At 39.8% G+C, this 14,682-nt stretch overlaps 1 protein-coding gene across 1 annotated transcript in view; it reads right to left on the minus strand.

The window, feature by feature from the left end:
• hk1 (hexokinase 1) overlaps positions 1-14,682 on the minus strand; it is a 36,518-nt gene that overhangs the window by 6,196 nt on the left and 15,640 nt on the right. Inside the window, exons 3-12 of the mRNA XM_034030110.3 lie at positions 12,379-12,527; positions 10,137-10,256; positions 9,502-9,597; positions 8,822-8,921; positions 6,552-6,735; positions 4,790-4,945; positions 3,885-4,118; positions 2,158-2,462; positions 1,467-1,615; positions 549-668 (exon numbers count right to left, since the gene is read on the minus strand). Coding sequence (XP_033886001.2) covers positions 549-668; positions 1,467-1,615; positions 2,158-2,462; positions 3,885-4,118; positions 4,790-4,945; positions 6,552-6,735; positions 8,822-8,921; positions 9,502-9,597; positions 10,137-10,256; positions 12,379-12,527 — 1,613 coding nt within the window. The remainder of the gene's footprint in view (positions 1-548; positions 669-1,466; positions 1,616-2,157; positions 2,463-3,884; positions 4,119-4,789; positions 4,946-6,551; positions 6,736-8,821; positions 8,922-9,501; positions 9,598-10,136; positions 10,257-12,378; positions 12,528-14,682) is intronic.

Genomic DNA, 14,682 nt, shown 5'->3' on the forward strand with positions numbered 1-14,682 from the left:
CTGTCTTCCTTCCTTTAAAGCTGCAATTATCAAATGTGTCCACCAGGTGTCAGCCAAACACAACAAAACAGGCACCCGAACAGGAGGGAAAAGGCTTCTGCAAATGTTTTGACTAAACCAGTTCCCTTGTTATTTTACCGTTAATCTTTGTTTTTATTTTACAATTTGTGCTTTATAGATAAAATGTATTGATTTCACTTCCTGTGTTACAGGTAATAGAACCCCACCTTACGCTGCCCATAGAAAGAAAATATATCGTGTCAGGCGGTGTCCTATTAAGTATAACACAGGAAGTGAATGGAGAAAAAACAAGTACAGTGAGTGAAAATAATGTCTAGAACACGAAAATGGACTTCCGAGAAGGATATTATACCAAAGAGAGGTAACGTAGGGTGATATATCTTTATAGGTGGCTAGGGATACCTCATATGGTTTTAAGAGGGCTGACTCTTGCTGTCATTTTAAGACTCTAAATGCCAAACACAAAATGTATGGAACTATTTTTTAAGCTACAATTACTTTAAAGTTTAAAGAAAACACGGCCTTACCGCATCCAAACTGGTCTGTTTGCAAGGAAAGGAGAAGGTGAATCCGAGGGGCAGGCGGGCGTTCTTCATCCCCATGTAATCCAGGAAGTCAGAGATGCAGTGAACGATGTGATCGAAAAGCTGGAGAAAAATAAGAAGTGCTTTTTAAAACCAACCTTTTTCTGTATCAGCACTGAAAACATAATCTCTGGTCCCTTTTCGTTGTGATGAAGATATTTTTGTTCTTGACTTTTTATTTACTTTTTTCAAGCACCACACTGTCTGGAAAGTTTAAACCGCTGCTTCCTGGTACCTTATAACTGTCTGAGTCTGGCCTGACTCTAATGGGAGAGACTGACACAGGAAGTGATACATTTTGTGAATCTACAGTTGATGCTTCAGCAATCTGCAAATATCTAATTAAAGAAATAAAACAAGCAAAGACACATTTTTTCAGCACAGGGAGGCACAATGGGACTAGTGAAAATACTGATGAATTTTAAAGATTCTGTTTTCCCTTGTAATTCATTGCTGCCCATCTGGGGGTTCAGGTGATATCATAAACTACAGGAGTAAAACACAATTGGTTTATGATGAATTCACCAGAACCCAGAGATGCAAGTACTTCAGAATTTATGATAAAGAAAACAATTCCATCTCAAGATTGTGTGACATTTCATAAAACACTCTTGTGGTTTATAATGTCACATAACCCTTGATTGAATTGTATTCTTACATAACACTCTATCGTAATTTTTTCTAAACAACAAACATATGTTGTAAATGCTCAATCTGATGACGGGATTCTGAAGCAAGAACCACGTGTATGAGCCTTAACTGATGAACAATATAAGATGCAAGTACTATGTGGCGTACATGTGGCGTTTGCAGGTCATTCTTTGACAAGATAGCTGAATTAAAAATGCTATTAACAGTTACCTCGTCCCCTGTACCCTGCATGACCTCTACAGGAATAGCATAGATCTTGTTGTGCATCTCCACTGTGCGTCTCTTCCCACTGCGGATCTTCACAAGCAGCACCCTGAAGTTGGTGCCGCCCAGATCAAGAGCTAAGAAGTCTCCATTCTCTGAAACCAAACAGAATAAAGAAATGAACCTCTACTTGTACCAGAATTAGATGATTACAAGGCAGTCTTCGTCATCTTAACTACTGTAATATATAAATGTGCAGTTGTAACAAACATGTATTTTCATTTTAATGCATGAAATCTGGTACTAGACTAGATAAAAAAAAACAGTTCTTGCCATCCAGGAAACCCATTGCTGCTTTACTTCCTTTTCATTTCACCCCAGCATTGTCTTCTGGATCAAAGCATGTTACTGGATGAAAGCATATCAGCCAATAGGGGAAGCAGCTGATTGGTTATAGGAAAGAAGCCAGTGAAGGGGTGGGGCAGGTGAAATGACCCAGGAAGTGCAAGACAGTCTAAAAGCATGGCTTGCAAATAAAGATTTCCTTGACATAGAGTAGTCCCAGATATCCAGTTTCAAAATGAAAATAAGCCACACATTTGAGACCTATATAATGAATGGGTGTGCACGGCAGAGAAACTACAATATGATATTTTCATATATTTTCATACAATATGATATTTTCATCTTCATCTACCTGAGCCATCGGTCGTGCTGCGAACAAACGTGGGCAGCATCTTCACTGTGGCCGACTCATGGGTTTTCTTCCCCAGGCCGTTCTCGATCTCCGTCCGCATCCTCTTCTTGACCTCCAGCAGCTGGGCGTGGCTCAGTTTGAACTCGGCCAGGGTCTCATTGATCTGCCGAGTCTGGTCAGCCAGGCGGTACGCCACCGCCGTCACCATGGCAGCACCCTTCGCACTGCCACTCTCCGAGAGCAGGAACCGCACGTCACAATCCGAAACCAGCCTCCTCACCATCTTCTGCAAGCGCCGGGCATACCTGCGGCACACAGGCTTTTATAAATACAATGTAGTGCAATTCCCTGAAGAGTTCGTTAGACATGAAGGGAACTTGTTGACTGTAAAATTAGAGGGGTCAGGGCGTGACGCTACTGGTTTTGTGGTGCTCCCTGAAAACTACAGTACATACCCCATTGAACTGGGAATGGATTTGTTCATTGTTATGTGTTTATTGTAAAATGTAATAAGAAGTTATAAACATAAAATATGAACGAATGAGGTAAGCAGGCAGCAAGACACAACTCATTTGTGCTCGCTACTGGAGGGTCAACAAAATATGTATGTAAGGGCCGGTTTTACCCAAAAAGACCAGCTACAAACAGATTATATAGATAAAGAAAATGTGGATTTTACATTTTTTATTTTAATTTTATATAAAATACAAGAAAAAGTATTATTGTGTGGGTTACTGGTTAATATTATTAATCGGGGTCAAACTGTTACATTGTTTCACCACACATCTAAGTTGTCATGCATTTTCATAAACCTGTTCAAGATTAATCCTGTTTCGGATTAAAGTTTGGATGACCCAGCAGATTCAGTGACGTTTAGGCGGACAGGGTGGTTCATACACCCGATATCATATGGAAATATGGTCCGCACTGATCTATGGCCAAGGATTTGTATAATATAAAATTAAAAAAAGATATTATAGTGATATGTACAACACAGCCGGTAGCAAAGTGTTATCAACTCCATAGCCTGGTCAGTAACACTTTATTAATTCTTTTGAATAATTTCTGAACAGCAGTACCAAAAAAAATATTTGTTGAGGAATTTTAGATTTGTCAAAATAATTCACAGATTAAGGTAACCAGATAGACAGAGCAGCTTGCCATTTATACGACAGACAGCCTTTCACCAAACACAGGGTTCAGGTTGCAGGAGTAACCTTTTGCTAAGATTATGTCGGCTTATTTGGCTGTTTAAAAATAGCGGCTGGGGGCTAGGTGGTACAGTCACTAGCCCTTCCCCTCTGGAGCTTGGGTACCAGAATTAGTCAGGCAGCATTTTTAATGGTCTCAATTTAGCATTATTCCACAATACATTGGAACATTACAATTCAGCACGATTCTTAGCTTGATAGCCCAAGACTGAGGATTAGGGTGTGCTTGCATCCGATTAGTAAGGGCTATGTACTGTATAGTGTGTAGCCCCTTGATTTCCCTAAATCCACACGCACCAAACATTCATATTTAAGGACCCTATTTTGAAGAAAGAGCAAAAGTGGAAATTCACTAACCGGAATGAGAAAGTGTAATTAGACGTTCTGGCAACTTTGTTAAAAAGCTAGGCTTTTCAAAAATAATTCAAAACACTGTCCCAGGTCAGCAACTCAAACTGGGTCTAAAAAAGACAAAAAAAAACCCAAAACGACAATAAAAATAAGAACAGTCCCTACTGTGGGTGCATCTTGTAGAGAGACCCGTCGATCCCGACGGTGGTGCGCAGCCTGGGCACCCCCTTGTTGTCACGGAGACGGCCGAGGATGCCCCCCAGCGTGGCCGCGATGAGGTTGGCGGAGCGGAAGGACACGATCGTGCACACATGCTGCACAGCGATGCAGTCCTCGTGCGAAGGCTCCACACCCAGCCGGGTCAGGATATCTTTAGCTTTGGTCAGACCCTCTTTGTTTCTGAGAAGAAAAAAGAAAGGGAATGAATGCATTTGGAATGCGCTGGATTATACAGCTGTTCGGAGCTGTAGCAACTATTAATTGTAAAGCTGAGCGAACATGAAGCCACTTTGTGGCTTGGAACTTGGTTTCAGGAGACTAGGTTTCAGGCCACTGCATGGCACACCAGGGGAGACTTGGGCTTTGATACAGCAAAGTTGCCTCAAACTAGGTCTCCTGGTCTCCTGGAACCAAGTTTCAAACCACTGTTACTGAACAAGTGGCTTTGTGTTCCCTCAGCTTAACAGACAGCTGAAAGGAATGAGAATTAGAAAGCACATGGTGTGTCAATATCTATGGTATGGGCACCAATGTATAGATAGGCCAACTTTGTTTTCCAGTGGTGGAACTCATCTGAAAACATTAGGGTCAATTCAATACATCTAAACAGCAGCACTATTAACACCATCATTTAATTTAAAGGGGGAAATGTCCCATGAGGGGGGAAACATAAACTGGAATAATATACAGTTAAAGTACAGCTTAAGAGATCTTCCCTAATATGTACGACCATCACTTTTAAAAACCATACACATTATGATAACTGTGTATCAGTACTAGTGAATCCTTTTGTGTTGCCCTCTGAGGTTATATGAACCGATTAAATGCACAGAAGAAATAGTTCAGCTTACTTCTCTATAGCTGATATGTGTTTCGTTTCAAATTTCCCTTTGGTGAGAAGCTCGGGTGTGATCCTGCCCTCGAACAGCAGACCCTCTTTGGCCATCTTTACCAGGATGAGTCTCACGAGTTCCCCCATGTACATTCCACTCACCATCTTCTCGAACCTGGGCGGGATACAGAAGATCTAGTTAATGATGCACATTTATTTCAGCCATTTCCACAAGGTACTACCAAATGACTGCTCTGTTACGACAGTTGTACAAGCATTGGTGCAATTCAGTCGTTCACTGACAGCATTGAGTTCCTTCTGTTCTAATCCTTCTGTTGTGTTAGCTATACAGGAATGCTGTTCTGTTTCAAATGTTTCTTCTCTTTGTTCTAGAACTCTCTTTTGGGAATGTTTGTAAAGTTAATCTCACTCTCTTCAGAGTGCTCCAGAGTGTGGATTTCTGTTGGAGTACAGCTGCAGTTTCTAGATTAAACATGGCGGCATCAAACAAGGGTTGTAAAATGGCTGCTAATAATAATAATATAATGACAGTAGGGGGACAGAGCGTTTTGCTGAATGAATTTTTTTAACTTTATTAATTTATTTTAGTTTTAAATATTGTTGGTATTAATTTACAAATACCAAATGTGTTTAAAAATACCTGGTCATGCTGTTGATGCTGAATCACTGGGATTCTATAAGAACCAACTTGACAAAGTTTTGCGATCAATCAGCTACTAGAATCGGACGAGCACAGATTGACCAAATGTCCTTCTCTCATTCATAAATCTGTTCATAATAATACTTTCTTCATCAGTGTTTGCTACATTCTACCATAGAGACAGAGAAGAGGGTTAATTGTCTTCTCTTTTATAACAAAAAATACATTCTAAATATAATATTAGAATCTGTTAACCCACTAGGGGGGCAGTGAGTCAAATCTATACAGTAGGGTGCCCAAACTAACCCCTACCACCCCACACAGAACCCACCGCTACCCATAACGACAGCCGCCATATTGTAATGACACATTGAAAATCTACCAGTGCTTTAAGAGGTTACGAATGGCTAGTGCACTTTGACCCTCTGACAGCGAGGTTACGAACCCTGTATGCACTTTACTTTCACTCTGAGAGCGAGGTAACAAATGCACCCTGTATGCACTTTACTTTCTCCTGAAGAATCTCATGTATGCCAGGGAAGCCTTTCTTTCTTTTCCTTTACTTTGCCGCTGTTGGTGTTACAATAACAAACTGCGATGGTGTTCACAAATGTAATGAGTCAAATGAAGCTGTGCTGTAGTGGTACCCAGTACAGCAGTATCAGAAGACTATGCACTTCTCACAGACTGTATCACGAAAACAGGCCTTACAATGATTTACTAAACCGCTTTTCTATACTTTGCACAAAAACTGGCTGGCAGAACTTGGTAAATAAAAACCTGGCATTCAATATTCATTTTTCTCATATTTCCTAATATTTGTATACACGTTTCCAAACAACTTCTCATCAAAAAGAGCCAGCTGCCCAAAGTTGGATATGCCTAAAAGACCTTTCTCAAGGGAGCTTGTGTATACAAAAGGTACTTTCGATGACATGCTAATTATTTCTATGTATCTAGATTTGAATCTATGGTTATCATGATGTTAATTGGAGTAAAGTACCAGTGCTCTGAAACTATAAAGTACAGTTCTTTTCAATCTCATAATAAAACTGGCAGCAGTACAATGCTATGCAGGTTGCCCATACTGTATTAACCCTAAAGGTTACCGGTTACTCACAGCTGTTTCCCTGGGTTAAGGGATCCTCGGTCGATCTCTCTGTCGAACTCTGTGCGGATGTCTTCCAGAGAGCCGTCATCCCCGAACGATCCCCACTCAGTGTTGATGCACATCCTCCCCTCGTCCCCTTCCACCAGGTCAATGTGTCTCATCTCCTCCATGTAACATGCATTGGTACCCGTACCTGAAGGGATTTATAAGCAGTGGGTTAAAACAAATCCTCTTTCATAGTGTAACCACAACTTGAGCATGAATCCTGAGCATGAATCCCCCACTATGATTGTCTGCCTGTCCCTACCCTGTTGATCAGCAGGATTGCTTGTAGCACCAACACTACCCTCCACTGTATTACTAACCTGTTCTGTAGCCTGCTGCAACTCTTCACTTTCCTCCCCCTGGTCGCTATCCGACTCCTGTTCTTGTGACCTAAGAGCCAGAAACCTGTCTGCAGGTTCTTTTAATCTCCTCTTGCATGTTGCTAAACTGCTCTACACTATTCCCCCTTTTCCGTTGCCCTCAAACTACTGTCCATTCCCTGTTTGGTTCACCCACCTCCCTCTGTGTATCAAGTTGGGTCACATGCAACTCCAAACTGATCAAACTCCTTGATTGCTCACTGTTGGTCTAGCTGCTCTGTCAGACTAGCTATCAGAGCTTTGTACTTATATTCTGCTCTGCAACTAGTGCATAACCTACCAAGCTGTTCCCTCTGTACAAAGACCTGCTAACTCTCCTGTCAGCCATACACACCCTCACCAAATGAACTCAGGATCACTACCTTTATTATGCTCAATGGTGGTTGGTCCTGAAGTCCGAAAAGAGTGCACTGGTACTGTACTAACTCTTATCTGCAAATTATAATAGGACTATAAAGGGTGAACCACTGTGTCATTAAATCAATAGCAGTATCACTGTAAATGACTGACATACCAGACTAAATAATAAATAAAATAAGCATAGATACAGTACATCCTCACTATAATGCCCTTCATTATAACAAACCTTCGGCTATAACGAACCTGGCCCCTGGACCCCAAATAAAACAACTAAAAAAGATAATATAAACACACACTGTCAACATCCCGGTCTGTATGCATGGGAAGCCACCTCTGCAGTGAAGTCAACTCTTTTGTCTTAATAAATAATATGCACTGTGTAAATATGCATCCCAAACGAAAATAATTTGCAACAAAGCTGGAAACTTCATAGATCGTTTGAAAAAAAGCAGTAACGCAGGCTTATCTCTTTCATGAATATAGATTGTCAAAAACCACTCTGTGTTTTGTCTTGTTCAGCAACCATTAATATTATTTATTATTTATTTCTTAGCAGACGCCCTTATCCAGGGCGACCATGCAGCAAATTGGTTGATATTTCGGGACTTTTACTTTTTGTACTGCGTTTTAATTATTTAACAAATAGGATAAAGCAAAGACAGAATACTGCATACATGAGACGATCAGATACATGTAATTCTACTTTTATTCACAATATTATCTCATTAACTTACTCCAACAGTTTATCAATCATTTTGATTGTCCTTTTGCTATAACAAACCCTTCGATATAACAAAAAAATAAATAAAAAAGGTAACACTCCCACGCGTGGATCATTTTAATTAGCAGTTTTTAAACTATAAATAGCCTGGCTAAATGGCGGGCGGGAGTTCAGTTTGAAGCGACAGACAAGCAAACCGAGTGCGAGAAGGAGAGCGGGACGGGCGAGGGGGAAGAGGGAATGGGCTCGCCCCAGGTTCGACTGCCGGAGTGGGGCTAAAGCAAAGCTGAAGCATCTCGTCTCCTGCAGCTCCTCTCGCAGCAAAAAAGTAAATACATTAGGAAAGATAACCACGTAATAGTCCTAATATTTATTTAGTTATAAAGCAAATGCTGAATAAGATGTCTGTGTTATAAAGTGCCAGCACAGCTTTTCTTCAGTTCACACACTGTATCAAAAGGGAGAGACAGATACGGAAGTTAGACTGAGAAGTTGTTTACAGTTTGAACAGCACTGTATTTACTGTAGAAATATTGCATGAATCACAAGTATAGGGAATTGGGGGACATTTTGTAAGAGCGTTATATCTGAGGCGCGTTATGATCGAGAGCCTTATAGCGAGGGAGCACTGTATATCCAAGTGGAATTTTCTGAAAATCTCATTGGAATAATGTTTAGAATACAAGCTATTTTTTCCCAGAATAAAACAATACTAGCAAATATAAACACACACACACAGAGCACACAGTTAAGGAACACTAACAGATATTTACCTATAATGACGCCTACTTCACAGCGCTGGTCATCAAATCCACAAGTCATCATTGTTCCAACTGTATCATTCACGACAGCCATTATATCAGCTTCATAATCCTTAAAAAAAGAGAAGACAATAAATGAAATAATTTATGAATGAAAGAAGTAGCTGACTGATCTAAAAAACTTTGTCAAGTTGGGTCTTAAAGAATCCCAGTGATTCAGCATCAACAGCATGACTAGGTAGCCCATTCCACCCCTCAGTGCCTCTTACCCTCTGTTCTTAGCCTACTTCCACTTAATTTCCAAATGTGTCCTCTGGTCTGTTTCTGTGTTTCGTCTAAAATAATGGTTCAGGTTCACTTTTAAGATTTTAAAGACTTCAATCAAGTCCCCCCTAATTCTTCATTGTTCCAGGCTAAGTAGAGTTAGTTCTCTCAGCCTATCTTCATAGCTCATTCTTAAACCCTGGGATTAATCAGATTGCTCGTTGTTGGCCTCCCTTCAGGGCCAAATTGTTGTTTTGGTACTGTGGTGACCAGAATTGGACCAGTATATTATACAACGTCATTATAACCTACTTTGATTTGATTGCTTTCTAATTAAGCAATAATAGAAGACACAGAGGGAAATACCTAAGCTAACAGACCAGTGTTTTTGACAATAAGGAGGCCTAAAAAAAAGAAAGAGAACGTACCCCTCGCTTCTTAATGGCCTTGTTCAGTAGCTTCACCACATCCATTCCCTCAACACCACTTGCTTTAAACCTTTTTGTCCACGTTAACAAAATACCCTGCAACACAAAAACAAGGAGAACACAGGTAGAACCCCTTTCTATACAAGAAAATTAGGATCTGTACGTATTATCGTATTGGCTTGCCCTGGTCACAGCCTTGACATGACGTGGCATAGACTCCACAAGGGGCTGGAAGGTGTCCCAAGAGATGTTAATTCATTCTGTCATTAATATTTTATGTAATTGGTGCAGAGCGCTGAGGAGCATGATGATGAATGCCTCGTTCAAGTTCATCCCAAGCATGCTCAAGTGGATTGAGATCTGGGAATTGTGGTGGCCATGATGTCATGCTCCTCAAAGCGTTTGTGCACAATCCTGGCATGGTGGATGGGTTCTATAGTCCTAAAACTAGCCATCGCCATCAGGGTACAACATTATTGGGTGAACTTAATCCGCTACAAAGTGAACTACGGCATTGCGTTCAGCCTTCCAGAGTAATCAAGGGATATACCAGGAGAACATGCCCAGTTAGACAGCTCCTAATAATGTGGCCAAGCAGTGTATATAGCAATATCTAACTGATTTTGCAGTATTACCTCATCCAATTTGGTTTGACTGCAGGGGAAAGAGAAGGTAAACCCAACCGGCAGCTTCTTGTCTTTGATTTTCTGTTTCTCCATAAAATCTCCCAGGCATTCGGCCACATGGTCAAACAGCTGCAGAGAAATCACATCAGATCACAAGCATTCATATTTTCATTTATTTTCAGCAACTTGTGGATTAAACAGACATGTAGCAGATTTGCTGTTAACAAGTGTATTTGCTTGAAGAATATTTTCCTAATACCTGTGCAATAATTCGCATGGTATGGTGTGTAAATCTAAAGAAAAAAAAACTATTTTCTGCAATAATTGTTTTTAATGTCATAATTTTTTTTAGGTTGTTACATGCAGAAAAAACGTACAGTTTATTACAATAAGATTTGAAGGAATCTCTACTGCTAAAAGTACAAAACCTTCACTACAAGACTGTCAGCAAGTTCCGGTTAAGCAGAGTGTGCAGAAATAAAGGGTGCATAACTAACTGAATGGCTCTGTAGCGCTTTGAACTGCTCAGGAGGAGTGGAACTGAGGATGCCGTTAAGTGGGCTCTTTCACTGAGCAGCTCGGTTACTTAACACACCCACGCAGTCACTGAGGAATTACATTTTCTTGTAAACTCTAATGATTGTGGGGCAATGTTGTGACAGAGGTACATTGTTCTGTATTGAGAATACCTCAGTTTTAGCATATTTCAGTAAACTATGAGCTTTTAATAGCCAGAGAACATCAATAATGCACAGCTCCCTTTCACCTTAATTAGTTCAGATATGTAGTATTACACAACTTATTTGACAGCAGAAATTTATCGTTCTCGACACATGGTTGGCCATTCCTCATTCCCTGGTGGATGCTTCTCAATACTGAATACATACAATCAGAAAATAGCTAGGAAATGCAGCAATTCTGTATATTAACTATAAGCCACTAGTATTATATAAAAAAAATACTTTATTAAGCATCGTTACACTGACATGATCACCATTTTTGTTAATGGTTAGTTTAACCATTATATGCTGATAAAAAAGGTATAGCAAAATACAACATAAAGCTGAAAGTGTACTCAGTCAAGTGAGGCTGACCTGTATCCATTGTCCTATGTAAAGAAAAAGACCAGACATGCAGGTGTCCGCTTGAGCTCACCAAGCGCCTGGCCTCAAGGGGTGCTGTAGCTAGGTGACTCAGTCTGTGACAATTATGCCCTCCTAACTCATAGGAGCACCAGAGCCAATGCAACACTCTATGTGGAATCCACAGCGAAGACAACACAAAGTCTGGAAGCAAACTTGCGCTGCCTGTATGGCTCATCCTGCACACAACGCAGTTATGCCTTTACCAGGTGAAGCTATCATACAGCATACAACACATTGGTCTCTTAGGACAGTGGTATAGTCCTGAGTCACCCCTTGTACATTTTTTAACAAATACTGACCTGCAGTTCCACACCCCTTTCTAAAAGCACCACCATTAAAGTGGAGACTCACTGAGTCTGCCTAGCCCATTGAGAGGAAGCATCAGGGTTCAGGAGAGTGGTACCTTCCCTTCCGGTTATCAATTATTCAATTGAACAAGGCTGTGGTACACCAAGAGTATCTAAATCTAAAAATAACATCAAAAAGGGGTAGGACTCATACCATTAAGCTTTTGTTTTTTTATTTCTGTAAGCCTCCGAATGACTCAGGGTCTAGCGTCCCAGACTGTGTAGATCAAGGTTCATGTTTTGTTTTTTCTTATTAGTTTTTTTTACAGTGCTTTAGGAACCTTAGTTTGTTTTATTTTAATCCCTTTTTGCACAAAAAGGAAGAGAAGATTTTTGTTAGTTTGGCTAGTGATTTATTGTATATTGTTATTTAATTGGCCTTAAGCTTAGAGAAATGGAAATCAGCAGTTATATTAACAATTCATAATATTAGGTTTAATATTTAAACAGAAGTTATCGTGAAACATCCTGTACATTTGTTACAGTAAAGATAAAATACAGAGTGATCGGTTTTTGCATAGAAGTGTTGCAGATGTGTTCATTTTGTCTGCTATTCACAAATGTCCCCCGAGTCTTTTTCAGTGGACGATTAGATTATTTACACTTTAACAGGCCAATATTTTTGTTCTGGATTCCTGTCTGCCTTGTAACCAACTGGTGATAAACCTCAGCACTGATATATATAAATGTGCATCATCTCTTTACGTCATTACCCTGTACACCCATGCATGCGATATGGGAATTGGAAAGGAGTTGTACCCTTGTTCCACTGCCATGCATGATGTCCTCTGGAGTGTCGTAGATTTGACTTTCCATTTGAACCGTCTGCTTCTTCTCGTGAGAAACCTTCACCCGTAAAATCCGAAAGTTGGACCCTCCCAGATCCAATGCAATAAAATCTCCCTTTTCTGGAAAAAACAAAGAATAAACTCATAAATAAAATATACATACCGGTATTATATTACCCCACCTGCCAAATAAAAAAACAAGGAAGACCATCAATCAGTCACCTTTGATCAGATCATCTCAAAATCTAATCAGCACACTTTTCTACGAAGGGTCATCGCACAATCAAATTTTAAAGAAATCTGTTCCTTCATTTTGGACCACTTGTTGTATTGTACTACAGGGATTGTGCAAACATTGAACAAGGAGACTGATGAGTTGCCATTAATTCAAGCAATCAGATCTCTGACACTGCTACCATATGTGCAGATATTCACTTGATTGTGAGCATGTTCTGAGTGATTGGTTCTCAATAATTGTAGCATTCTTTTATGTTGTGCAATTAACATGTTTTTAAACAAGCATGTTTTAGTTAATAAACAACTAATAGTCATTTTATAGTTACTCTGTATAAACACTGAGGTCAACATCTATGTTTCACACGCATATTTTTGATAACCAGTAAACGTTTAGTCAAAAGTACTGACACCATTAGCAAGAATCTACTTTAAAATGTGAGTACAGATACAGCATTTGAAAGTCTTGCCCATTGAATCTTTTAAAAGAAAGCTTTCTATTACATTTTAGACAACATCACTCAGCTTAAGCAGCTGGTACATCATTATAAAAAGATACTTCATTTCATTTTTTTATTGACAAGGAAGGTCTCTTCACTGCCAACATATCGTTCTGATTACAACAGTAAGAAGCCGAGTTCTCTTTATAGTGCTCTGGCCTTCTTGTTGGCAGCAACATCTATCCTTTAATACCAGCCATTTATAACAGCTTGACATTCAAACCGTGATGTCCATGCAGCAAGCGTTGTTACTACTACATAGCAACCCGCTGTCAAGATCCAGCCACAGCAACCCATTGGTTTCCCCTCAGTGCCTCTCAGGAATAACTAGGAGTAAACATTAAACCAGCCAACTTCCACTCAAAAAATATGCGTTTCAATTACCCCTGCTGAAGCACTTGAAAACTCTTCATTACTGGGCAATCATTAACTTTTACCTTCATTAGTTCCAGTGCATGTTACAGTAATGACTTTATGTGACAAGTAGCGCATTAAAAAAATCACAAAGAACAAGCAACTATTCTCTCATTCAGATATTGGCTGTTTTATTTTTTTCTAATTTTTTACCACTGTTTTTTCAACCCTCACAATTTGAATGTTGCCTAACCCATGCAAAAACACCTACCAATCTGGAGGACTGAAGGTCAATGGGTAAGCCAATTCTCTTTTCACACAATCAACATAAACAATGGGTGTCACAAGGCTACTGATCCCTAGAGGCAAGGGCACAGCCTGGGAAATGCCTTTACTGATCGGGCACTGTAAAAGCGATTGGAGCTCAATGAGGTCCCATTTGATTTCCTACCCTAACCTTGCTGCGGTGCAAAGGTCAATGCAGTGCGGTGGGTCCCCAGCAGTGTACTGGGATGTGAGCCATGCTTGGGTGACTCTCCCTGAACTCAAAACGGCAGTGCTCTTACTAGGTCAGCCACTGGGGACCCCCTTAACAACCTTGCCTCTTGTAATTCATTATGTTTTATGTCCCAAACTGTTGGGAATATTGGATACAAGTGGGACTCCAATTAAAGATGATGTTGTGTCAAAGTATGGAGTGTCAATAAATGTGTTTACTACTATCATTCACTAAACTTTTACACTAAAGTCAGAGATGATCAGTTTAGCGGATTCAATTGGTATAAATGGTACATTTTCATTTACTCTTTGTATCAACATTTATTTGTAAATGTGAAAGCCTATTTTATAGTAGACAGAGTGCAGTGCATGAACATTTAGACAAAGAACATACATGTGAAATCCAAGCATTTCTGAGATGTTCATTTATTTTCAAATTTAAAAACTCAAAAGAGTGCCCCAAGTTCCATTATATGAATCACATGTACCCTTCTCTAGGTGTGGTATCAGCAGATATAAACTAGATAGCATATCAATTCAATTGTATTCTAATCTAAGAAGCATGTTACCAATACAGAATTTCTGTTGGCAGAAAAATTGAAACACTATTTATACTGGAAGCAATAATATTTATCTAAATGAGCTTGTGCTGACAGAAGGATATACAGATATGCAAAGGGATGCCAACT

The sequence above is a fragment of the Acipenser ruthenus genome, chromosome 13, assembly GCF_902713425.1.
Source record: "Acipenser ruthenus chromosome 13, fAciRut3.2 maternal haplotype, whole genome shotgun sequence".
NCBI lineage: Eukaryota > Metazoa > Chordata > Actinopteri > Acipenseriformes > Acipenseridae > Acipenser > Acipenser ruthenus.